We start from the raw sequence: 26,778 nt of genomic DNA, 5'->3' as shown, positions 1-26,778 counted from the left end.
TGGGTTAACTTCTGACTGAAACTTGTTGTTTGATTTTGTATCTGACTGACTGTGCAATATGACTATATTGCCCTTAAACAATATTTTTTATAATAATTCCTTTATGATTCACCATTTAACTTATAACATTACATTTTTTTATAAAACAATTATAATTAATCACTTATTAAAAACAATTATAATTAATCATTATCCAAAAAAATCCATCGGTTTTTAATCCAATCAAGTTCATAAGGCAAGATTATGAAACTATGATGCAAGATTTCTTCTGAAGCGGATGATAACAGCGATAAGGATAAATTCGTAAAGATTTCTTCCTTGTAGAGTTTATCGATTACAATTTACACTATATTATAAGCTTTAAATGCAAAATTCACAAAGTAATTCACAATTGATGCATAAAAAGATGATGATCAGAGAGTAATTTACACTTGAAACACTACAAACAAAATAAAAACAGAAAAAGAGCAAAAGTTGTGCAATGGGGAGGTGAGGGTTTACAATGGCTTTTGATCTACTACTAGTTGTAGAGTTTATGTTATTGGGCTGTGTTTTATCATCATATAATGCTTTAGTCAATGCATCAATATCCATGAACAATATTCCATGTCCATAACCCTCACCACTTCTCCTTTTGAGCTCGTTTGGCATCTTCTTCATTTCCTATAGTTTATTGAAAATCAGTATTAAACCTTTAGAAAAAAACCTCAATTCATAAGACCTCCCAAAAGATCATTTTTCATTAAACTTTTCAAGCTTCAGTTTTGAACTATCAAATTCAAGTTCAAGACAATCAAATTGATACGTATACATTCAAATCCGAGTACCAGAAAAAAAAGAGGCTAGGTTCTGCATCGACGATTAACGGAAGAAAAAAGAAAATCAAAACCAAGAAGAAGAAGACTCCAACAACAACAAGAAGAAGATCTTGAGGTGTTTCTTGGCAGAAAAAAAAACACACACAACCATGTTTTTGCATCTATTTAGAGAAGGAACATAAAAAACAAGGAGGTTTTGTTGCTCACCCGAGAAAGACGACGACGAGGCAGAGATGGTGATGCTGGAGGAGTGTGAACAATTTCGATGGAAGGCGCCTGATGTGTTATGTGATTTTTGTGATCGATGGTATTAGGGAAAAGGGCAAAGGGAAAATATGTGAAGTAATCCTTAGGACTGAGTCAACTGCAATCTGATCAAGGACCTGGTCAGACCTTGGGGCCAGTTATTACTGACTGAATCAACACTTTTGGGCTTTACCAAACAGGCTGACCGAACCGAGTCACCAAAAAATGCTGACCCGGACCCAGTCAACTCAGTATCAAACGACCCCTAAGTAAGTAATTCAATCTATACTAATAAAAAACTATTGATATATGTTAAATTGATGCTAATCATTAAGGTGTAAACATTAAATATTTTTCAAAGTAACTTTTGAAATAAATACAAACGAAATCATAAATAAACAGGTAATTGAATCTATACTAATAAAAAAACTATTGACGTATTCTAAGTAATTGTTACGAATCAAAATTCTCAAATACTTCTTTGAATCACAAATTAAAAATAGCGAGGATATAGTGGACTTTTCAGATTAAATTTGAAAGTAGATTGGAAATATGTATGTTGATATCCACATGATATATTTGGGTTGACATTTTAGATTGTTACCGACAACATATTTACACTTGTTTGATGATGGTGTTTGACTGTTGCTACTGAAATTAAAAAGCACTGAGAAAAATATAGACGATGTAAGTTATATTATACGTATAAATATTTGTAACTTAACGTATATATTAAAAAAAATAAGCGTAGTGCATCATCAGAAATGATATATAACGGATTTATTAGATTAAAACCGAAAATAGATTCAAAGCAATGATGATCATCACGACCATTAGACATGTAATAATAACAATAGTTAATACAAATATGCATTGATTATGTCGCAAAAGGTCTACATAGAAGTAATTTGTAACATCCAAAAAATATGACCCAAAAATTTCGTTTTCAAATCATTATTAAAATCATAAACCATCCGATGTCATAAACAAAATCATAATTCATGTATCATAAAACATCATAGTATCTGTCTCAAATCAAAATCTCATAGCAAAACATCAGAGTAAACTCTCAGGCTGTGACTGTGGTGTGTGCCATGCGATCATCCCGAGCCCTTCCCTTTGCTAGTGGAAGTACCTGAAACCAAAACTGAAACTGTAAGCACAAAGCTTAGTGAGCCCCCCAAACTACCACATACCATACAATAACACATATAACACATATTGCGCCTTGCCCACTGCATTGGGCCCCGCCCGACATTGAACCGCAGTCCGGCATAAATTGGGCCCCGCCCGGCATCGGACCGAAGTCCGGAATAACTTGGGCCCCGCCCACTGCATCGGGCCCTACCCGGTCTCGGACCGAAGTCCGGAATAAACTGAACATAACATAAACATGAACATATAACATAATCACGTATACTGCATCGGGATTGCCCGGCATCGGACCGGAGTCCGGAACATATAACACATATCATAAACATGCATGAATCACGAAGACATCAAGCATACATAACTACTTTTCGGGACCACGTGTCACACCCCAAAACCGTAACGGCGGAAACGTTCAGGGGCGGAGGACGTCATGTACAATATCACAACAAAGTATAGTAGTAAACAAGCAACAACATCATCCATTGCATTAATAAAATAATTTCATACAAGTGTGTTCTGTAAAGTTATAAGACACCAAAAATATAAATCAAAATAAGAGATGAGTCTTGAACGAGCTCCATCTTCTCAAAAGTCTGGCATCGGTACCTGTCTATTGATGACCTGAGAATACAAGTTATTTTGAAAGAGTTGATCAGCTTTAAAGCTGGTGAGTTCATAAGCATTTTAGTGACATTGTTTGTATGAAAGTGTTTGTAAGTACTTGATGTATAAGTTTGTAAATGTTTGTAAATGTTTGTATCTCCTAGAAAATCCTATATTTTCTACTAAACGCAGCCTTCTACCAAGGCATCAAATGAAATGTATGTTTGTTTCTTGTAAAAGTGTGTATTTTCCCAAGTATGACTATCATTAACCAAAAATATAGTTTTACATTATCTTTTATGTGAAAAGATCACAATGTGAATGCAATGGGAAAATAATAAAGTACTGTAGTGTTGTATTATAGTAACTACTGCTGTACTAATTACCTTCAATCAATTGTTATTTAAAGTAACATGTGATATGCCTGTACCATACTACCGACTAAAAACACGACGATGAAAGACGTCGGAAGAAATGACATTTGGCACCCGTAGACTTGCAAGTCCCACTGTAGCGAGCAGCAAGGTGTAGGATAGTCAATCCAGAATAGATCTATACACAAATTCAACGCTCTCCTTCTAGGAGACTCTGGATACAAAACGAGCCATGACAGGTGATGCCATGCCCCGTTACGTGGCTCACATTTCTGTTGTAATGTTCTTGTATATGTATTGTATGTACTAGTGTAATGTATGTTCTCTCTGTCTAGTATGCTCTGTTTGTTTCTCATCATAGTATGTTATGTTTGTTTCTCATCATAGTATGTTATGTTTGTTTCTCATCATAGTATTCTCTATCTGTTTCTCGTTATAGTATGTATTGACTCATGTATGAACTGGCTCATTGTATGTTTCATTGTTCTAGTAATAGTAGTAGTAACTTCCTAAACTATACCTATTATAGTTTACTAGTAATGTTGTTGGTGTGTATGGACTTGATGGTGTACCTTTGCTACCCACAGGCACTGAACTGTATGAAGGAACTTTTATATCTATACACATATACATAAAATATAACTAAGATTCAAACGACCTTCGGACAGATAACCGATACCCTAAGTCCACAACCCAACAAGGAACAAGAAGCAAGGCGAGCTATCAGTCCTAAGTCCTTTCAATCCTACTTATATAACTATATCTATATAGATATGCTTTTAACAAAATATAAGTTTAAAAGAGTTTGAATAGAAAGTATTTAACATGTAAAAGTATTTGATAACCATTTTGAAGTAGTTTGTTTGTTAAAACAACTAATTGAATAGCAAATCCTTTGTTTGACAGTTATTAATCACATGTGATTGATATAATAACTATAATGTTTCAACTTGTATTCCCCCCCATAAAAGCATTTAAAATCATTTAAAAGGTTGATTAAGGGGTATGAACTCACCTGTAGTGAGTGGTGCGAATGAACGGATGGTATAGGATGCTAAGTGTCAAGTGAAGGCTTGAGCACAACGGATCCTAATGAGCATATATTGGCATACATATGAATATAATTAGTCTATATACCACTAATCATGAAAGGAAAACACCCTAGGACTTAGAAAACACTTAGATCAAAGTGTTAGAAGCATCAAAAGTCTTCTGAAGTGGGTGTACGGCCGTATAGGGTCGTGTGCGGCCATCTGGTGTGCTGCCCATTGGGTGTGCGGCCAGGTGTGTGCGGTCAGGGAGTGTGCGGCCGCACACTCCTAGGGAAAATGGTCAAAAACATGTTTTAAAGGTTATATCTTGTATCCCTTAAGTGTGTTTGATCGATTTCTAGCATGCTAGTTGAGTTTGAGGCCTTAAAGCACTAAAATAAGGGGTGTACGGCCACATGAATGTGTGCGGCCGCACACTCCTTGAAGATCGAGTTCTGGACTTTTAACAAAGCTCAAATATAGCTAAACACATGTAGGAGTAGGGTACTTACAGTGTATAAGTGTATGGGGGTGTTTGGAGCTCAAGAACTTAGTAGGTGTTCTTGGTGTTTTTGAAGAACAATTGAAGATCTAAACAAAAGGAGTAATTTCATGGATGAAATCATGTATTGTTACTTAGGAAGTGTATTGAATCAACTTAACATAAGGAGAAACACTTAACACTTGAAGATCTATAAGAAAATTCGGATGATAGTTGAGAGAGAAGTGTGTTCTTGGATTAGGAGTGTGAAAAGAGTCTAAGGAAGGATGAGTTCTTACCATATACACTCGTGTGTGCTGCCAGGAGGGTGTGTGCGGCCGCACACCCAAGTGTGCGGCCGTACACTCCTAATGTTGGAGTGTTTGGCCACTTTTTGCGTATGGTGAACTTGCGGAACACAAATCCAAACTTCTAACTTGCATCTACTAGGTTTAGAACACCCAAATGACTCAAAACAAAGCTAGAAAATAGAAAAAACGAGTCTAACTTTAATTGATTTGAATAATAGCACTAGATGAAAATTTCGGGTTGTCACATCATCCCCCCGTTAGAGAGAATTTCGTCCCGAAATTAGAGTTTAACAAATAAGCTATATAAACACTAAACGAAAAGATGAGGATATTTCAGTTTCATCCTATCCTCGCGCTCCCAAGTGAATTCAGGTCCTCGCTTGGCGTTCCAACGAACCTTCTCTATCGGGATACGGCTTTGCTTCGTTTGCTTGACCTCTCGGTCCATGATCTCTACAGGTTCTTCCACGAAGTTGAGGCTCTCGTTGATCTCGGTCTCGTCGAGTGGGATTACAAGAGTCTCGTCGGACAGACACTTTTTCAAGTTTGAGACGTGGAAAGTAGAATGCACGTTACTAAGCTCGCGGGGTAAGTTGAGTTTGTAAGCTACAAGGCCGATTTTGGCGAGAATCTCGAAAGGCCCTACGTATCTTGGATTGAGCTTCCCATGCTTTCCGAAGCGTATCAAACCCTTCCAGGGTGAGACTTTCAAAAGAACGCGGTCCCCCACCTGGAATTCCAAAGGTTTCCTTCGTTTGTCTGCGTAGCTTTTCTGTCGGTCTCTAGAGGCTTTCAATCGTTCACGAATCTGAACGATCTTCTCTGTCGTTTCCCGAATGATTTCCGGACCTGTGAGAGTGCTGTCAGGAGCTCGTCCTTTAGCTAACTGCGTGTCTCCCACCTCAGCCCAGCACAGAGGGGATCTGCACTTACGGCCATAGAGGGCTTCAAATAGAGCAGCCTTTATGCTCGTGTGATAACTGTTGTTGTAGGAAAACTCGACAAGGGGCAAATGAGTATCCCTTGCCTTTCCAAAGTCGATCACACAGGCTCGCAACATATCCTCCAAGGTTTGGATAGTCCTCTCACTTTGTCCGTCGGTCTGTGGATGGTAGGCTGTACTCATGTTCAGCCTAGTTCCTAGGGAACTTTGTAGCGACTGCCAGAACCTCAAAGTGAATCTACTATCTTTATCAGAGATAATGGATATGGGAACACCGTGTAGTCGTACAATCTCCCGAATGTAAGTTCTTGTTAGCTTCTCCATCTTGTCTGTTTATTTGATCGGCAGGAAGTGTGCGGACTTGGTTAACCTGTCTACGATCACCCAAATGGTATCGAGACCACCCGTAGTCTTGGGTAACTTGGTTATGAAGTCCATCGTGATCCGCTCCCACTTCCATTCAGGTATCTCCGGTTGCTGGAGTAATCCTGACGGTTTCTGGTATTCGACCTTAACCTTGGCGCAAGTAAGGCATTTACTTACGAAGGTAGCAATCTCTGCTTTCATGTTAGGCCACCAGTATAGCTTTTTAAGATCCAGATACATCTTATCTAAACCTGGGTGAATGGAATAACGAGTGTTGTGCGCTTCGGCCATGACCAAGTCTCTGAAACCATCGTGTTTCGGTGTCCAGATCCGATCCATGAGATATAAGGCTTCGCCACCCTTGACTTCCAAATTCTTATTCATCCCCCTCAGGGATTCACCCGCCACATTTTCAGGTTTCAAGGATTCGAGCTAAGCTTCATTGATTTGTGTGGACAAGTGTGAATGGATAGTCATAGTCAAAGATTTGACTCTACGACCAGAGTATTCTTTCCGACTTAGGGCGTCAACTACTACGTTGGCCTTGCCGGGATGATAACGAATTTCGCATTCGTAATCACTGAGTAGCTCGACCCACCGTCGTTGTCTCATGTTGAGCTCCTTCTGGTCGAATATATGTTGTAGGCTTTTGTGGTCTGTAAAGATAGTGCTTTTTGTACCATACAGGTAGTGTCTCCAGATCTTCAGAGCAAACATGACTGATCCTAGCTCAAGATCGTGTGTGGTGTACTTGACCTCGTGTGTCTTCAGTTGTCTTGAGGCATAGGCGATGACCTTACCTCGTTGCATTAGAACACATCCGAGCCCTTGATTGGATGCATCGCAGTAGACCAGGAAGTCTTCTATTCCTTCTGGGAGGGATAGTATTGGTGTGGTGCATAAGGCTCGTTTCAGCGTTTGGAACGCTTTCTCTTGCTTCTCTTCCCAGTCAAAGGCCACGTCCTTCTGGGTCAAAGTCGTAAGAGGTTTCACAATTCGCGAGAAGTTCTGAATGAACCTACGATAGTAGCCAGCGAGGCCTAGAAATTGGCGAATTTCTGTAGGCGTCTTCGGTGCTGACCAGTTCTCAATGGCTTTGATTTTGGATGGGTCCACGTGGATTCCTTCTTCGCTAACCACGTGCCCTAAGAATTCTACCCTTCGGATCCAAAATTACCATTTCGAGAACTTCGCATAGAGCTTCTCCGATCGTAATGTTTCCAAGAACTGTCGAAGATGTTGACTATGCTCCTCCTTACTAGGAGAGTAGATAAGTATGTCATCGATGAAGACGATGACGAACTGATCCAAGTAAGGACGACACACCCTATTCATTAAATCCATGAATACTGCGGGCGCGTTGGTTAATCCGAACGACATCACTACGAATTCGTAGTGTCCATAATGAGTTCGGAAGGCTGTCTTTGGAATATCCTCCCCTAACACTCGTAACTGGTGATACCCGGATCTCAGGTCTATTTTTGAAAAGAAGTTCGCCCCTTGAAGTTGGTCAAACAAGTCGTCAATGCGAGGTAGAGGGTAACGATTTTTGACGGTTAGTTTGTTGAGCTCCCTATAGTCGATGCACATACGAAACGATCCGTCTTTCTTCTTGACGAACAAGACCGGAGCTCCCCAGGGTGAGAAGCTCGGTCTTATAAAGCCCTTGCTGAGCAGTTCGTTTAGTTGACCGGACAGTTCTTGCATCTCTGCAGGTGCTAGACGATAGGGCGATTTGGCTACTGGGGTAGCCCCTGGAACTAAGTCGATTCTGAACTCGACTTGATGTTGCGGAGGTAATCCTGGGAGTTCTTCTGGAAAGATGTCGGGGAAATCGCGTACTACTTGGATGTTCTTTATGTCCTTCTTTTCTTGGCTCACATCGACAACATGAGCAAGGAATGCGCGACATTCCTTTCGCAAGAATTTTTGGGCTTGAATGCTCGAGATGAGGCGAAGGTTAGTGTCGGGTTTGTCGCTGTAGATTACTAGAGTTTCGCTAGATGGTAGATTAAGGCGTACTGCCTTTTCATAACACATGATGTCGGCACGATGTAGACTCAACCAATCCATGCCGATAATGACGTCGAAACTTTTAATTGAGACCGGCATGAGGTCGATTGAAAATGAATGGCTATCTAGAGTTAGAGTACATCCTATGTATATACTACTAGTGCTCTCAGTCTTTCCGTTAGCCATTTGTATAGTGAACGGTTCCTTAAGTGCTCGTGATTTTTGCTTAAGTAAGTGAGAAAACTTTTGATTCACGAAACTCCTTTCCGCTCCACTATCAAACAGAATGCATGCATAAGAGTTATCGAGGAGAAACGTACCAGTGACCACTGTGGGGTCGGCAACTTCTTCCTCGTGGCCTATAGCCAAAACTCTTCCTACTCTGCCGGCGTTCCCTGCCTTCGGGCAGTTCCATTTGTAGTGGCCCACCTCGCCACAACCGTAGCAAGCTTGGCCCACACCTGTGCCGGGGACTTGGTTGAGCGGCCTTGCCGGCGCTTTGCAGAAACGGGCAGTGTGCCCCTTCCTGTTGCAGTTTGAACACTGCATTTCCCGGCAGGCTCCTGTGTGGTGGAAGTTGCATTTGTTGCACTTGGGCAAACTTCCAGCGTACTGCTTTACCGGAGCAGCAGCGGCAGTTGCTATCGCAGCATTAACCGCCACGACCTGCTGCTTCTTGGCAGCCTTCTTCTTCTTCTTGTCATCCCAGAACTTCCGCTTGGTATCAGCGGTTTTGGAGGGTTCTGAGATGGCTAGGGTTGTTGTTGTTGACGGGGTATGGACCCCATGGTCAATGAGCCGCTGTGCCAACCGCTTGGCACTATCGAATGTAGTGGGGTTTGAAGCCAAGACATTCCATTGAAATGGAGGCCCCAGCCCCCATATGTATCTCTCTATTTTCTTTCCCTCCGTGTGAACCATGTTGGGACAGAGGGCCACCAGTTCGCAGAATCTGGCGGTGTAGGAAACTATGTCGGAGCCCTTCATGGTTAGGCTCCATAGTTATTGCTCTAGTTTCTGGATTTCGCCCCTCGGGCAGTATTCTTCAATCATGAGCTCTCTCAGAGCTTCCCAGCCCATGGCATTTGCCACTATTAGAGATAGTGACTTGACGTGGCTATTCCACCATGTCAGGGCTATTGCCTCGAAGGTGCACGCAACAAATTTGACTTTGCTCCCTTCCGAGCATGAGCAGATCTCGAAGATCGACTCTGTCTTTTCGAACCATTGCGAGAGGGCAATGACTCCGCCAGTCCCTTTAAAGGACAGTGGCTTGCAGTTGGTGAAGTCCTTGTAGGAGCACTCTCTCGAGCGCACGGGGGCTTCACCGTGAGTAGAATGAACAGGTGTTCCACCTCCGGTGGCACTTGAGGAATGATATTGAGCCATGGCTGTTGCCACAGCCGAAGCTACTGCAGCATTTAGAGCTGCCGTATCGATTTGAGGAGTAGGTGGTGTTGAAGTTACCGGAGGATTGCGTCTCGTTGATCGGCGCGGAGGCATCTTGTAGCTAAAAGTTTACAGAGATGAAGATATTGGTAAGAATTTAATAGAGAGAAATGATGAGAATGACGGACTAACTCCTCATAGTCCAACAACACAATTGAATAGTATGATTGAATGTAGATCTAGTACTAAAAGATGAAAGCATTAGGATAATAATTTCCATGAGATTAGATATCTGTCAATAATACTGGTATTACAGATGTAACAAGTTTGGGAAAAGTGACATAGAAGTAGGTCTTACATCAACCAAGATGGGAAAATTTTGACAGAATTATGACCTGATTATGACTTAACAGATCCAAAGTTTTCACAATGATAGGAAATTAAACTAGAGTTTTTACATAAACTAAGTTATATCCAAAAGAGAAAGTCGAGTAGGCTCTATCTACGACGAGAGCCACTAGAGTGAGTCCTTGATTCTGACAGACGACGCTCCATGTCTCTCATGCGTCTTTCTATCATTGCCTGTCGAGCTCGAAGTTCCCTGACTTCAGCTCAGGTTTCAGTAAGTTCTCTCCTCAGTGCTGCATTATGGATCTGAGTTCTTTCATGAGCAGACTCTAGCTGACGAATGCGGACTGTGTTAACGCCAGAGTTGGCGTCAATTTCCACGACTCGGTCGATGGCTACTCGACCTTGCTCGGTGTTCCGAGCAATCCTACAGAGCATGATGGGCAGGACTCGGTCAGCTGAACCTCCCTCGCTTAGGTTGTAAAAGCTTTGGTCCCCATTGTAGGGCATGGGTTGACCTTGTTCCTGACTCCATCTATTCAAGTTTGTGGCCCACAGAGGTGTGAGTCCTTGAAATGCTGGACGAGGGTTCGAGTTTGGAGCTACTGGGGGTAGGTTGTTGACCTCTGGTTCGGAGTCAGAACCATCAGAAAAGCCTTCAGCTTGGTGATCATCCAAAGTGATTGGATGACATCTTCTGGCTCCTCAACAAGCCATCCAACATTGCCTTCGTTCGGGAAGTACGGGTCTCCGGGGAGATGGAATCCAGCCATGATATCTACGTGAGAAAATGGGGTACATAAATAATTAATAGTCGTACTAATTAGATAATTATAAGATGTCTTTATCAGTTACTTCAACATTTGCGTAGTGCATACCAGTCATATGTAACCAAGACAGGATAGACCTTCGAATAAGTGACCCTAACTCTAAGCCCACAACCAAACAAGGAACAGGAAGTAAAGCAAAGATGACAGATTCTAAGTCTATGACGTCCTAGTTACATATAACCTTAGCGTAGCCACTTAGCAATTATTGACCTACTAATAAAGACCTTTAGTTCTCAGATAAGTAGTTATAGTAACACAAAATACTCCTATAGTATTTTAAGTTTATGTTCTGTTCTAATGTTTTCATTATAGTATTGTTGGTAATTTTTTAGACTTGTTGCAACCTCACAACCACTCTTAGGCACATGCTAGTCACTCCTCGGAAAAATATAGTTGATCAGGCTATATCCTTCCCAGGTTTGACTATACGACTCTAAGTCTAATCGTGTTGCCCAACAATCGTAATACTTTTGTTCTGTCCTAGTGACACTGATTTTAGTATGAATGCAGGTATGTATACTTGGTTAAATATTTTATTATTTAAAAGTATAAACTCTTGGTCAGAGTATTTTAATCCCGTTGTGTTTATAGTTTGTATATCTTTTATGGGTTGATATACCCGATTCACTATAAACAATGCTCTGATACCAATCTGTCACACCCCAAAACCGTAACGGCGGAAACGTTCGGGGGCAGAGGACGTCATGTACAGTATCACAACAAAGTATAGTAGTAAACAAGCAACAACATCATCCATTGCATTAATAAAATAATTTCATACAAGTGTGTTCTGTAAAGTTATAAGACACCAAAAATGTAAATCAAAATAAGAGATGAGTCTTGAAAGAGCTCCATCTTCTCAAAAATCTGGCATCGGTACCTGTCTACTGATGACCTGAGAATACAAGTTATTTTGAAAGAGTTTATCAGCTTTAAAGCCGGTGATTTCATAAGCATTTTAGTGACATTGTTTGTATGAAAGTGTTTATAAGTACTTGATGTATAAGTTTGTAAATGTTTGTAAATGTTTGTAAATGTTTTTAAATGTTTGTATCTCCTAGAAAATCCTATATTTTCTACTAAACGTATCCTTCTACCAAGGCATCAAATGAAATGTATGTTTGTTTCTTGTAAAAGTGTGTATTTTCCCAAGTATGACTATCATTAACCAAAAATATAATTTTACATTATCTTTTATGTGAAAAGATCACAATGCGAATGCAATGGGAAAATAATAAAGTACTGTAGTGTTGTATTATAGTAACTACTGCTGTACTAATTACCTTAAATCAATTGTTATTTAAAGTAACATGTGATATGCCTGTACCATACTACCAACTAAAAACACGACGATGAAAGACGTCGGAAGAAATGACATTTGGCACCCGTAGACTTGCAAGTCCCACTGTAGCAAGCAACAAGGTGTAGGATAGTCAATCCACTATAGATCTATACACAAATTCAACGCTCTCCTTCTAGGAGACTCTGGATACAAAACGAGCCATGACAGGTGATGCCATGCCCCGTTACGTGGCTCACATTTCTGTTGTAATGTTCTTGTATATGTATTGTATGTACTAGTGTAATGTATGTTCTCTCTGTTTAGTATGCTTTGTTTGTTTTTCATCATAGTATGTTATGTTTGTTTCTCATCATAGTATGTTATGTTTGTTTCTCATCATAGCATGTTATGTTTGTTTCTCATCATAGCATGTTATGTTTGTTTCTCATCATAGTATGTTATGTTTGTTTCTCATCATAGTATTCTCTATTTGTTTCTCGTTATAGTATGTATTGACTCACGTATGAACTGACTCATTGTATGTTTCGTTGTTCTAGTAATAGTAGTAGTAACTTCCTAAACTATACCTATTATAGTTTATTAGTAATGTTGTTGGTATGTATGGACATGATGGTGTACCTTTGCTACCCAAAGGCACTGAACTGAATGAAGGAACTTTTATATCTATACACGTATACATAATATATAACTAAGATTCAAACGACCTTCGGACAGATAACCGATACCCTAAGTCCACAACCAAACAAGGAACAGGAAGCAAGGTGAGCTATCAGTCCTAAGTCCTTTCAATCCTACTTATATAACCATTTTGAAGTAGTTTGTTTGTTAAAACAACTAATTGAATAGCAAATCCTTTATTTGACAGTTATTAATCACATGTGATTGATATAATAACTATAATGTTTCAACTTGTATTCCCCCCCCCATAAAAGCATTTAAAATCATTTAAAAGGTTGATTAAGGGGTATGCAATCACCTGTAGTGAGTGGTGCGAATGAACGGATGGTATAGGATGCTAAGTGTCAAGTGAAGGCTTGAGCACAACGGATCCTAATGAGCATATATTGGCATACATATGAATATAATTAGTCTATATACCACTAATCATGAAAGGAAAACACCCTAGGACTTAGAAAACACTTAGATCAAAGTGTTAGAAGCATCAAAAGTCTTCTGAAGTGGGTGTACGGCCGTACAGGGTCGTGTGCGGCCATCTGGTGTGCTGCCCATTGGGTGTGCGGCCAGGTGTGTGCGGTCAGGGAGTGTGCGGCCGCACACTCCTAGGGAAAATGGTCAAAAACATGTTTTTAAGGTTATATCTTGTATCCCTTAAGTGTGTTTGATCGATTGCTAGCATGCTAGTTGAGTTTGAGGCCTTAAAGCACTAAAATAAGGGGTGTACGGCCACATGAATGTGTGCGGCCGCACACTCCTTGAAGATCGAGTTCTGGACTTTTAACAAGGCTCAAATATAGCTAAACACATGTAGGAGTAGGGTACTTACAGTGTATAAGTGTATGGGGGTGTTTGGAGCTCAAGAACTTAGTAGGTGTTCTTGGTGTTCTTGGTGTTTTTGAAGAGCACTTGAAGATCTAAACAAAAGGAGTAATTTCATGGATGAAATCATGTATTGTTACTTAGGAAGTGTATTGAATCAACTTAACATAAGGAGAAACACTTAACACTTGAAGATCTATAAGAAAATTCGGATGATAGTTGAGAGAGAAGTGTGTTCTTGGATTAGGAGTGTGAAAAGAGTCTAAGGAAGGATGAGTTCTTACCATATACACTCGTGTGTGCTGCCAGGAGGGTGTGTGCGGCCGCACACCCAAGTGTGCGGCCGTACATTCCTAATGTTGGAGTGTTTGGCCACTTTTTGCGTATGGTGAACTTGCGGAACACAAATCCAAACTTCTAACTTGCATCTACTAGGTTTAGAACACCCAAATGACTCAAAACAAAGCTAGAAAATAGCAAAAACGAGTCTAACTTTAATTGATTTGAATAATAGCACTAGATGAAAATTTCGGGTTGTCACACCACGCCGGTATCGGACCGAAGCCCGGAACTACGATCATCTAAACGGGTCGGCATTGTGGCCGTAGACCCGTTCTTACTGGAAGGAAACTCACCTCGTATGACTGACTGCTGTAACTCTGGGTGAGGAATCTCTGTTTGCTGCTCCGGCGACTCTCCGGCTATAAATTTCCATAAAGGTACTTAGTCAGAAACTGATAATTGCTCTGAGGGTAAAATGACCATTCTACCCCTGGCTAAAGTCAACATCCTGGTCAAAGTCAACATCCAGTTGACCTGACTCGCCGAGTTGATTCATCAACTCGTCGAGTCCCTATTATTTCATTTGTTCCCAACCCTGACTCTACTCGTCGAGTCTAGCAAGAACTCGACGAGTTCTCCTTTAAACATGACATCAGGACTATCTTCATCTGGCTCGCCAAGTTCGTTTGAACTCGTCGAGTTCATGCTCACCATATGAATGTGACTAGTCTGTGACTCGCCGAGTTGTATGAACAACTCGTCGAGTCCGTCTTCATGGGTTGGGAGATTGCCTTGGACTCACCGAGTGTGTTCATACACTCGCCGAGTCCCATGGTTTCAAGGTCCATAGCTACGTCTATTTCGTTGAGTCCTTCTTCTGGACTCATCTAGATCCTTTCTACACTTAACTGGATCCCTTCAAATCATAGAAGATTGGAGAACCAAACCCCCGACTCGCCGAGTCCCAAGAGCGACTCGTCAAGTCTACTTATGTCCAAGTCCATAACTCGATTTCTGTTGTGCAAAGCTCATCCAAAAGGTAGATCTGGGCTCCTAAGGCTGATATAGCACGTAAAGTCACGAACTTTACGTGCATGCATGAGACTTTTAAGCTTAAAGGACCAAAAATGGGGTTTATTACATGCATGGGGTTCTCATGGCCATAGAGATGGCACCTTTATGCCATGAGGACCCTCCAAGGTTCCAGATCTGAAGCTTCTACCCTACATTACACCCTAAAATCCGAAATGACATGGAAATGCCCTCAAAGATGCCAAGGTTCAAACCCCAAATTAGATCTAACACATAGGAGGTCAAGATATGGGCTATTTACCTCAAATACAATGGAAATGCAACCAAACTCAGAATCCACTGACTTGCTCCTTGATTCACCAAACTTCCCTCCTTCTTCTAGCTTCAAACCAAGATGCAAAGGCACAATATATCTCAAAGATGCTCATAATTGATTAGGGTTTCGAGGACAGAACTTGGGGGTGATGGAGGCTGGGGTGGAAGCCTCTTAAGTTGTTTAAATAGGGTGCAAACCCTCCAATTTAGGGTTTTACTCGGACAACTCCTACTCGCCGAGTCGGTCTTCCGAATCGTCGAGTAGGTCACTTAATTCCCCGACCCGGAGTCGATCCTACTCGACGAGTTGGGCCTCCAACTCGCCGAGTCCAAGGATAAAATATGAAGTTTGGCTCGAATTTAAATGCGTACCTGAGACCGGGTGTTACAATTCTCCCCCACTTGTCTTAGACTTCGTCCTCGAAGTCTGCTGTCTCTGAAAACAACTCTGGGTAATGCTCCCTCATTTCCTCCTAGGACTCCCATGTCCACTCCGAACCCTTGCGGTGCTACCACAACACCTTCACTAACTCTACCCTCTTGTTTCTCAGCTCCTTCGTCTTGCGATCTAAAATCGCCACGGGTCTCTCAATGTAGTTCAGACTATCATCAATCTGAATGTCCTCAAGGGGTACCACTGCTGAATCATCCACTAGGCACTTCCGCAACTGAGAAACATGGAACGTGCTGTGGATCTGGCTGAGCTCTGCTGGAAGATCTAACCGATAGGCAACCCGACCCACCCGGGCCAAAACCCTAAATGGACCAATGAACCGGGGGCCCAGCTTGCCCCGCTTCCGAAACCTGATAACACCCTTCCAGGGTGACACTTTCAAGAGGACCATATCGCCTACCTGAAACTCCAAATCCGAACGCCGCTTATCAGCGTAACTCTTCTGCCGACTCTGAGCATTCTGGAGCCTGCTCCGGACTTGCTGAATCCGCTTTGTGGTCTTGAGTACTACCTCCGTACTCCCCATGACTCTCTGACCGACCTCACCCCAACAAATTGGGGTCCTACACTTCCTCCCATAGAGCATCTCAAAGGGAGGTCGGTCTATGTTGGCATGGTAACTGTTGTTATACAAAAATTCCGCTAACGGATGATACGTATCCCAACTGCCACCGAAATCTAACACGCATGCGCGTAGCATGTCCTCGAGAGTCTGAATCATCCTCTCGCTCTGACCGTCCGTCTGAGGGTGAAAAGCGGTGCTGAAATGGAGATGAGTACCCATCTCGTCGTGAAACCGCTTCCAAAACCTGGAAGTAAACCGAACATCTCGGTCTGACACCACCGAGACAGGCACTCCATGACGTGCCACTACCTCTCGCACATAAATCTCGGCCAACTTCTCGGCCGAGATGCTCTCCTGGATCGGTTTAAAATGGGCGCTCTTGGTCAACCGACCCACGATGACCCATATCGAATCAACCCCACCTGCGGCCCTAGGAAGCTTAAGAATGAAGTCCATCGTGATATCCTCCCATTTCCACACGGGAATGTCTAACAGATGCATCTTTCCGTGAGGCCTCTGGTGCTCTGCCTTTCCCTTCCTGCAGGTCAGGCATCTCTCCACATACCAGGCCACGTCCCGCTTCATGCAGGGCCACCAGTAATCGGGTCGAAGATCTTTGTACATCTTCTTCGCCCCTGGATGGATAGAGAACCGAGACTTGTGAGCCTCATCCATCAACACCTGCCGTACTTCACCCCAGTACGGTAGCCAGACTATCCCATGCAGGGTCAACAATCCTCGGCTATCGTAATCAAACGAAGCTACTCGGCCCACAATCCTCTCGCACTTCTAGCACTCCTCCTTCATGCCCTCAACCTGTGCCTCTCTAATCTGCTCCAGCAGTGGAGTCATCACTGTCATCCTCAAACAAGTGTCTCTGATCGGAGCCGCTACCGCCTTGCGGCTCAGGGCGTCGGCCATTACGTTGGCCTTGCCCGGGTGGTAAAGGATCTCACAGTCGTAATCCTTTACCACATCCAACCACCGACGCTGCCTCATGTTCAGATTCAGATGATCCATGAGGTACCTCAAACTCTTGTGGTCCGTGTAGATAGTATACCGGAACCCGTAGAGGTAATGCCGCCAAATATTGAGGGCGAACACCACCGCCCCCAGCTCCAAGTCATGCGTCGGGTAGTTAGCATCGTGAGGCTTCAACTGTCTCGAGGCATAAGCTATCACATACCCCCGCTACATCAACACTGCTCCCATACCTGTGATCGAAGCGTCACAGTAGACTACAAAGTCATCTACTCCCTCTGGCAGGGTAAGAATTGGCGCCTCGCACAGTCGCTGTCTGAGCGTCTCAAAGACTGTCTGTTGCTCAGGACCCCAGCAAAACACCACTGACTTCTTGGTCAGTCGGGTTAGCGGAACTGCTATCTTGGAGAAATACTGGATGAATCTCCTGTAACACCCTGCCAAACCCAGGAAGCTCCGAATCTCGAATAGAGACTTCGGGACCTCCCACTGCATCACAGCCTCTATCTTAGCCGGATCGACTAATATACCCTTCTGGTTGACGAGGTGTCCCAGAAACTGCACCTCGCGCAACCAGAACTCGCACTTGGAGAACTTCGTGAAAAGTCTCTCCCTCCTCATTGTCTCTAGCACCTGTCTCAGGTGTTCCTCATGCTGCTCCTGAGTCTTGGAGTAAACCAAGATGTCGTCAATAAATACTATTACAGACCGATCCAGCATCAGTCTGCACACGCGGTTCATGAGATCCATGAACGCGGCTGGAGCATTGGTGAGCCCAAACGGCATCACCACAAACTCATAGTGACCATAGCGGGTCCTAAAAGCGGTCTTCTGCACATCATCATCCCTGACCCGCATCTGGTGATATCCGGACTGTAGATCAATCTTGGAAAACCAAGATGCTCCCTAAATCATCTCAAACAAGTCATCTATCCTCGGGTGTGGGTAACGGTTCTTCACTGTTACCTTATTTAGCTCCCGGTAATCTATGCACATACGGTGCGACCCGTCCTTCTTCTTCACAAACAGGATCGGGGCTCCCCATGGTGATTTGCTCGGCCTGATAAAACCCTTGTCTAGCAGCTATTGCAGCTGCATAGACAACTCCCACATCTCGGGAGGAACCAACCGATATGGTGCCTTGGCTATCAGATCCGCACCAGGGACCACGTCAATCCGGAACTCGACTTGTCTCTCCGGAGGTATACTAGGAAAGTCCTCCGGGAACACATCTGGATACTCTCGTACCACTGGTACATCATCGACTGTCGTCTTACCCTTACCTCGGGTATCAGGACATATGCGACATATCCCGCACAACCATGCTGAACGTGACGTCTCGCTCTCGCTGCAGAACAGAAAACTGGTCCGCAATGTGGCCTCACACCCTGGATCACTAACTCTCCCCCACTAGGAGTACGAACCCTCACTAACTGCTGCTCGCAGTCGATCACTGCCCTGTTGGGGCTCAACCAATCTATTCCCACGATAACCTTATTCCCTCGCAGGGGAGTAGGGACCAAGTCCACTGAAAACTGCTCATCAAATAACTGAAGTGTACATCCTCTATGAACTCTTGCGACCTTGACGATCCTATCATCTGCTATCTCAACGTCAAGTGGGCAATCCAGCTCCCCCGGAGCTCTGCTAAATCGCTTGCTAAGTGCAAGCGACACAAACGATCGGCTAGCCCCCGAATCAAACAATACCATAGCTGAAATGTCGTTCACTAGGAACGACCCTATAAAAAACGCATAAACATGAGTAATAATCAAAAGTAATAAGGAGAAGATGGAGAAAATACATAACAACAACCACATCAGGAGTCGCGCGTGCCTCCTCTGCTGTCAACGGGAAGGCTCTGCTCTTCACTACTGGCGCCTCAGCACGACCCTGCCGGCCGTCTGTAATCCTCAGTGCAGTAGGAGCGGGTACCACCACTTGTCCTGCTGATGCTAAACTCGGACACTGGGACTTCTTGTGTCCCCTCTGATTGCAATGGAAGCAAATCAGATCAGATGATGCGGTGGTGGTAGTGGTAGCAGCTATACAATCCCTGCTCATATGTCCAGTCCGACTGCACTTGAAACAGCCGGAACTCCCCGCCTTGCACACCCCATCGTGCAACCTACCACACTTGCCACACCGATTGTGGCTCTGCTGTCCCCTAGACCTGTGATCAGACACCATGGGCTTTTTGCCCGAACCCGCTGCGCCGGACGCCACCTCTGGCTTCCTCTTCCTCTCCATCTCTATATCAATCTCCCTCTCATGAGCCCTCGCAATCATGTCCTCTAGCGTCTTGCAGCTGGAGCGGCTAACAAATTGGCGGATATCACTCCGAAACATCTCATTATATCGGGCCTTCTTCATCTCCTCGTCCGCCACATACTGCGGAATGAGAAGGGCCCTCTCCCTAAACTTAGCGGTGATCTCCGCCACAGTCTCTGCTGTCTACTGGAGGTCCTGAAACTCTCGTGCAAGCTGCTACACCTCAATGATAGGTGCGAACTCGACCCTGAACCTGGTCGTGAAATCACTCCACGTCATCGCATCCAAAACTGAGTCATCACCAATAGCTCGCCCGATCTCCTCCCACCAATCTCGTGCCCTGCCCTTCAGAAGGCAGGATGCTAATCTGACCTTGTCCCCCTCGGGACATCTGCTGGTGCGGAACGCGTTGGCGACATCCGCCAACCATCTGGTACTCACAATGGGGTCCCGGGCCCCATGGTAGTCGGGAGCTCCACATGCTCTGAACTCCCTGAAATTCAATGTGTGCGATCCTATCATGGCCGCTATCTCAGTGCGGAAAGCGCTCAACTTCTCATCCAGAAGCTCTAAGATACCCTCCTTGGCCGATCCAAAGATCACAGGAGTCTGGTCTAGTATGCTGCGCGTGACCTCCGAGGAGATGAACTCCCTAGTCTGCTCATCTAACTGCCCGACTCCAGAGCCTGAGCCCGATCCCTCTCCTGCTCCTGAACTACCAACTGCTAGTCTAGGGCGTAAAACCACCATTCTGAAAACACATTATAACAAGCGTCAGAATACTAATATAACTGGAGGGATCACACATACTACAAGTTCGATGGTCTTATCTCAGCCTTCCTTGATTCGAGTACGGATCCTCTGCTTTCAATAGTACGGGCCCATACTACCTTCCACATCTATCCGTACTTTCCTCAAGAACCGCCTCGACTCCACCAAGTCCCTTCTACTGCTACTGTTCTCTGCTACTCTCATCCTAGGCTTGCCCTAGGGTAATCACCAACTCACTCTTCGCCATCAGCTGCATAAAAAGTCCCTGCTTTCTTCCCCTAACTAGCTCACAAATACTATTACATATTACTCGGACTAGATAATTTTTCGAATGAGAGATCCTACACTACAACGGTTGGACTCAAACAAGAGCTGCGCAGTAGAGCTAGACCTAACCTTCTAAAATTATTTAATCCTCACAATATGTAACATAGCATATTCATTGACTAGTTAATAAGAGATAACTAAGACTCCTAAAAGCACAAAGCAAGCAGCATTCGAGCATCGAGTACATATAATCAAGCATCTACTACTCTGGCTATCATACTGACTAATCTGTACTAGCATGCAGTTCTCATAAAGCGGTACACATATATCAGGCACATAAGGCATCCTTCCTAGATCCTTAGTCCTAATCTAGCATGCTTGTTCTAAAAGCTGATAATCATAAGATAGCATAAACTTGTATGGGTAATTTGGGAGTACTTACTTGAGCTCGGCTGATTGCATGCACCACACCCTTTTCTCTTTTCAAAGTTCTTTTCTTTCTAAAAATTCTTTTCGCTTTTCCCAAAACTCTTTTCTTTCCTCAAAATATTTCTTACAAAAATCGATTTTACTTTTCAAAATTTCTATACCAATTCCTTAGTTTGAGTTCAGACACACCCGAAAGTGTGCCCGAATCCCTCAAACCAAGGCTCTGATACCAACTTGTAACATCCCAAAAATATGACCCACAAATTTCATTTTCAAGTCATTATTAAAATCATAAACCATCCGATGTCATAAACAAAATCATAATTCATGTATCATAAAACATCATAGTATCTGTCTCAAATCAAAATCTCATAACAAAACATCAGAGTAAACTCCCAGGCTGTGACTGTGGTGTGTGCCATGCGATCATCCCGAGCCCTTCCCTTTGCTAGTGGAAGTACCTGAAACCAAAACTGAAACTGTAAGCACAAAGCTTAGTGAGCTCCCCCAAACTACCACATACCATACAATAACACATATAACACATATTGGGCCTTGCCCACTGCATCGGGCCCCGCCCGACATCGAACCGCAATCCGACATTAATTGGGCCCCGCCCGACATCAGACCGAAGTCCGAAATAACTTGGGCCCCGCCCACTGCATCGGGCCCCACCCGGCTTCATACCGAAGTCCGAAATAAACTGAACATAACATAAACATGAACATATAACATAATCACGTATACTGCATCGGGATTGCCCGACATCGGACCGGAGTCCGGAACATATAACACATATCATAAACATGCATGAATCACGAAGACATCAAGCATACATAACTACTTCTCGGGACCACCCCGACATCAGACCGAAGCCCGAAACTACTATCATCTAAACGGGCCAGCATTGTGGCCCTAGACCCGTTCCTACTGGAAGGAAACTCACCTCGTATTACTGACTGCTGTAACTCTGGGTGAGGAATCTCTGTCTGCTGCTCCAACGACTCTCCGGCTATAAATTTCCATAAAGGTATTTAGTCAGAAACTGATAATTGCTCTTAGGGTAAAATGACCATTCTACCCCTGGCTAAAGTCAACATCCAGTTGACCTGACTCGCCGAGTTGATTCATCAACTCGTCGAGTCCCTATTCTTTCATCTGTTCCCAACCCCGACTCTACTCATCGAGTCTAGCAAGAACTCGACGAGTTCTCCTTTAAACATGACATCGGGACTATCTTCATCTGGCTCGCCAAGTTCGTCCTTGAACTCGTCGAGTTCATCCTCACCATATGAATGTGACTAATCTGTGACTCGCCGAGTTGTATGAACAACTCGTCGAGTCCGTCTTCATGGGTTGGGAGATTGCCTTGGACTCGCCGAGTGTGTTCATACACTCGCCGAGTCCCATGGTTTCCAGGTCCATAGCTACATCTATTTCGTTGAGTCCTTCTTCTGGACTCATCTAGATCCTTTCTACACTTAACTGGATCCCTTCAAATCATAGAAGATTGGAGAACCAAACCCCCGACTCGCCGAGTCCCAAGAGCGACTCGTCGAGTCTACTTATGTCCAAGTCCATAACTCGATTTCTGTTGTGCAAAGCTCATCCAAAAGGTAGATCTGGGCTCCTAAGGCCGATATAACACGTAAAGTCACGAACTTTACGTGCATGCATGAGACTTTTAAGCTTAAAGGACCAAAAATGGGGTTTATTACATGCATGGGGTTCTCATGGCCATAGAGATTGCACCTTTATGCCATGAGGACCCTCCAAGGTTCCAGATCTGAAGCCTCTACCCTACATTACACCCTAAAATCCTAAATGACATGGAAATGCCCTCAAAGATGCCAAGGTTCAAACCCCAAATTAGATCTAACACATAGGAGGTCAAGATAGGGGCTATTTACCTCAAATACACTCGAAATGCAACCAAACTAAGAATCCAATCACATGCTCCTTGATTCACCAAACTTCCTTCCTTCTTCTAGCTTCAAACCAAGATACAAAGGCACAATATAGCTCAAAGATGCTCACAATTGATTAGGGTTTCGAGGACAGAACTTGGGGGTGATGGAGGCTGGGGTGGAAGCCTCCTAAGTTGTTTAAATAGGGTGCAAACCTTCCAATTTAGGGTTTTACTCGGACAACTTGTAACATCCCAAATTTCGAGTCCAAAAATTTCTTTTAAAAACATTACTAATTCATAGCGTTAAGTCATTCAACATACTAAAAGGGTTTATATGACAATTCACAGTTTCATTTCCAAAACACTTGTTTAATTATCAGAGTAAACATCCCAGGCTAACTTGTCATGGTGTGTGCACTGCTAGCCTCCCGAGCTCCTCTTCTGAAAACTAAATACCTTAAACCAAAACTGAAAACCGTAAGCACGAAGCTTAGTGAGTTCCCCAACCTACCGCATACCATACATATCTACTGATCCATACATGTCATACCTAATACTGAGCACATAACCACATACTGGGCTCCCGCCCGCTGCATTGGGCCTCGCCCGCTGTCGGACCCCGTCCGTCACCAGGCCCCGCCTGGCTTCGAGCCCCGCTCGGCGTACAGATCTGTTTTCCTTAGGCCCCGCCTGTCTCCGGGCGCCGCCCGCTAACATATACTAGCATACAATCATATCACAACACATAACTAACATACTCAACTGGATTACTGTGCTAAGGCCTCGCCTATATTGGGCCTCGCCCCTGTCCTGCTACTGATGAATCATGGAACCCCGTCCACGCTCCTACTGATACTGAGAAACGGGCCCAGCCCACACTCACTCTTTTCCTAACTTGGGCCTCGCCCCTGCTCTGCTGCTAATGAGGTATGGAACACCATCCACACTCTGCTATTGGTGAGATACGGGGGCTCGCCCACACTCACCTCCCTACCAGACACATACATGTATCACACAGACAACAAGTATAACTATCATACAAACCATTCCTTGGGCACCTGCCCGCTAACATTGGACCTTAGTCCCGAATGTCATACTAGCATACTGTGCCTAGGGCTAACCCCCGGGTCTTCCTACTCATAACTACATGGGCCGGCATTGTGGCCGTAGACCCATTCACACAAAGGGAAACTCACATGTACTGCTGAACTTTGCTGATAACCCTCTGGCTGCTGTCCGACAACTCTCTGAACCGCTGCTCCACTAGCTCCCCAAGCTACTGTTATCAATATAACACTTAGTTCCAAACTGAACTCTAGAAGTCAAACTAAGTCAACTCCGGTCAAAGTCAAAGTCCTGGTCAAAGTCAACCTTCCAGTTGACTCGACTCGCCGAGTCAACTCGTAGACTCGCTGAGTTCTTAAGCTCAGAAACTCTCAAAATACGACTCAACTCGCCGAGTCACCCCAAGACTCGTCGATTTCAACGATCTCTGAGTCCCATCCTATCCAACTCGCTGAGTCACCACTCAACTCACTGATCTGCGTCTTAACCATAAAAGGTTGAGGTTCTGCGACCAGACTCGCCGAGTCCAAGAACAGACTCGCCGAGTCTAAGGCAATCTTCTACGAACTCGCCGAGTTGTTCTTCCAACTCGCCGAGTCCATGCTCATGTTCATAATACTCGCCGAGTACACCCATGTGAGTCGCCGAGTCTCTTCAGATCTCAATCCATACAGTGGCTTTTCGAGCCATGCAGGGGATCCAATTCATAGATGCACTCTTCTACCGTCTATCCCCCACGTAAAGTTGCAAACTTTACGTGAAACCAAGGAGCTAAAGGCCCAAAACACTCTAAGGCTAGGGTTTAAGACAAAGGGGCTTCACCAACAACTTATTGACATAAACTTTATGACCTTCTGGACCATCACAAGTCTAGATCTGAGGTAGTAACCTCAGATCTAGGCCTCTAACTCGACATAGATCTCAATCATGCCGAAAATGCTCCAAATCTCAAACATAAGATAGATCTATTTGCAATAAAGCCAAAGCAACAGCTTATTACCTCCAATATATGCTCCAACTGAAGTAGATACCGGATCTACACCACTCCTTTGCAGCAAGCCTCTTGATCTTCAAGCCCCTTTCCACCAAAATCACTTATCTAGGCTCTAAATTGCTTCCAAGGGTTCTCACTCACGATTTAGGGTTTCTGGATCTCAAAAGGGGAGTAAAGAGGCTGGGGAAGGGATGTAATGTTCTTTAAATAGGGCACAACCCCCGGGATTAGGGTTTTTATCGCCCAGACCAGACTCACCGAGTCCACTAGCCGACTCGCCGAGTCGGTCACTTACTCTATACCCCGGATCCCGCTCCGACTCGTCGAGTTCCTCCCTAGACTCGACGAGTTTACTCATGACTTAGAGCTTTTCCTATCTTTTCTTGGTCTTTCTGATTCTGGGTGTTACAACTCTCCCCCACTTAAACTAGACTTCGTCCTCGAAGTCCGCTACGGCCAACTGTCCTGCAATCCGCTCACATCGCCCCTGCCTGATGAATATAACTCCGGCCGACCACTCTCATGGACCTTCCGCCCGGTTACCCAGAATAAAACTAGTCCTCGTAGTTATCAATCCTCAAGTGCATTCAAATCCTGCCAATCCTGAGCACACAACTCTCTCAACTGACAATCCTTCCAGTACTCCCCGAGTACTTATGCTGAAATCCTAGGGGTTCACCCCCTTTGTCCTTGCGCGTTTTCTGGCCTTCCCAAGGCAACGTTCCACCACAAACCCTCCTCTACCACTGTGAAAGACATATCCTTCATGGTATCCATTACTCCAGCCACTCCCAGTGCTGGTCACTACTGTCGATACCCACCGAACACTTCATGCTACTATAACTTGGCGCTGAGCACCCAGCCCATCGTATGGACCAGATAATCCTACGAGTAAAAACTTCATCCCTGTAACGGTTAGACTCTAACGAGAGCTGCACAATAGGGTCAAACCCTTCCCTCTGAGATTACCCAACCCTGCTGCTAGAGGCGTAGCACTCCTTGGTCAACTAGCTATCCCGCGCCATACTTCTCTCTCGTCACTTCCCTGCCTTAAAGTCCTGCCATTTCTCATTCGCCTTCCGAATGGACCGAGACCACCCTGGTCCCTCTACAGATTCTGCCAATAACTGGGTTACCGGATACTCACCGGTCACTACAACTAGCACAATCTCTTAGTCGCTCCCAACGACTTCCGAAGAAACTTCGGCTATATACACTGCTCTATCTATCCTGCCACTCTGGCGCTACAAGTCTTGGGATCCTCGATCCCCTATCTTGACCCTAAGGTCCCTACCAGGTCCCACCTGTGCTGCTATAATCTCACGGGCCTCGCCCATGGGTCTCACCCGACTATATCCTAGAGCGATCCTCCCCTCTAGTCTCACCCGCCTAACTACTGTCGCACGGGCCTCGCCCGTGGGTCTCACTCAAACCATACTACTGAGCAATCCTGCTCCCAGGTCTCACCTATACTATTGCTAACATACGGGCCTCGCCCACGGGTCTCACCCAACTACATACTGGAGTGGCCTCACCTAACAAGGGCTATGCAGGCCAACTCCATACTAAACCTCAACGACTTAGCCTTTCCTGATCCCCATCGCTGACTAGGAGATACGGGCCTCCGCCCACACTCCACGAACTAGGAGATACGGGCCTCCGCCCACACTCCGCGAACTAATCTGCTAATGAATGCTACGGTCTACCCGCAGTCTTACATCACTTTCCTCACGACTTG

General features: G+C 44.4%; 1 protein-coding gene across 1 annotated transcript in view; it reads right to left on the bottom strand.

The window, feature by feature from the left end:
* Positions 1-385: 385 nt before the first annotated feature.
* LOC145121767 (uncharacterized) overlaps positions 386-26,778 on the bottom strand; it is a 42,264-nt gene continuing 15,871 nt past the window's right edge. The window contains exons 2-3 of the mRNA XM_079057467.1: positions 502-663; positions 386-439 (exon numbers count right to left, since the gene is read on the bottom strand). Coding sequence (XP_078913593.1) covers positions 386-439; positions 502-663 — 216 coding nt within the window. The remainder of the gene's footprint in view (positions 440-501; positions 664-26,778) is intronic.

Source organism: Lactuca virosa, chromosome 6, assembly GCF_052849685.1.
Source record: "Lactuca virosa cultivar CGN04683 chromosome 6, Lactuca_virosa_CGN04683_v6, whole genome shotgun sequence".
NCBI classification, from domain to species: Eukaryota; Viridiplantae; Streptophyta; class Magnoliopsida; order Asterales; family Asteraceae; genus Lactuca; species Lactuca virosa.
This window is presented reverse-complemented; position numbering and strand designations above follow the sequence as displayed.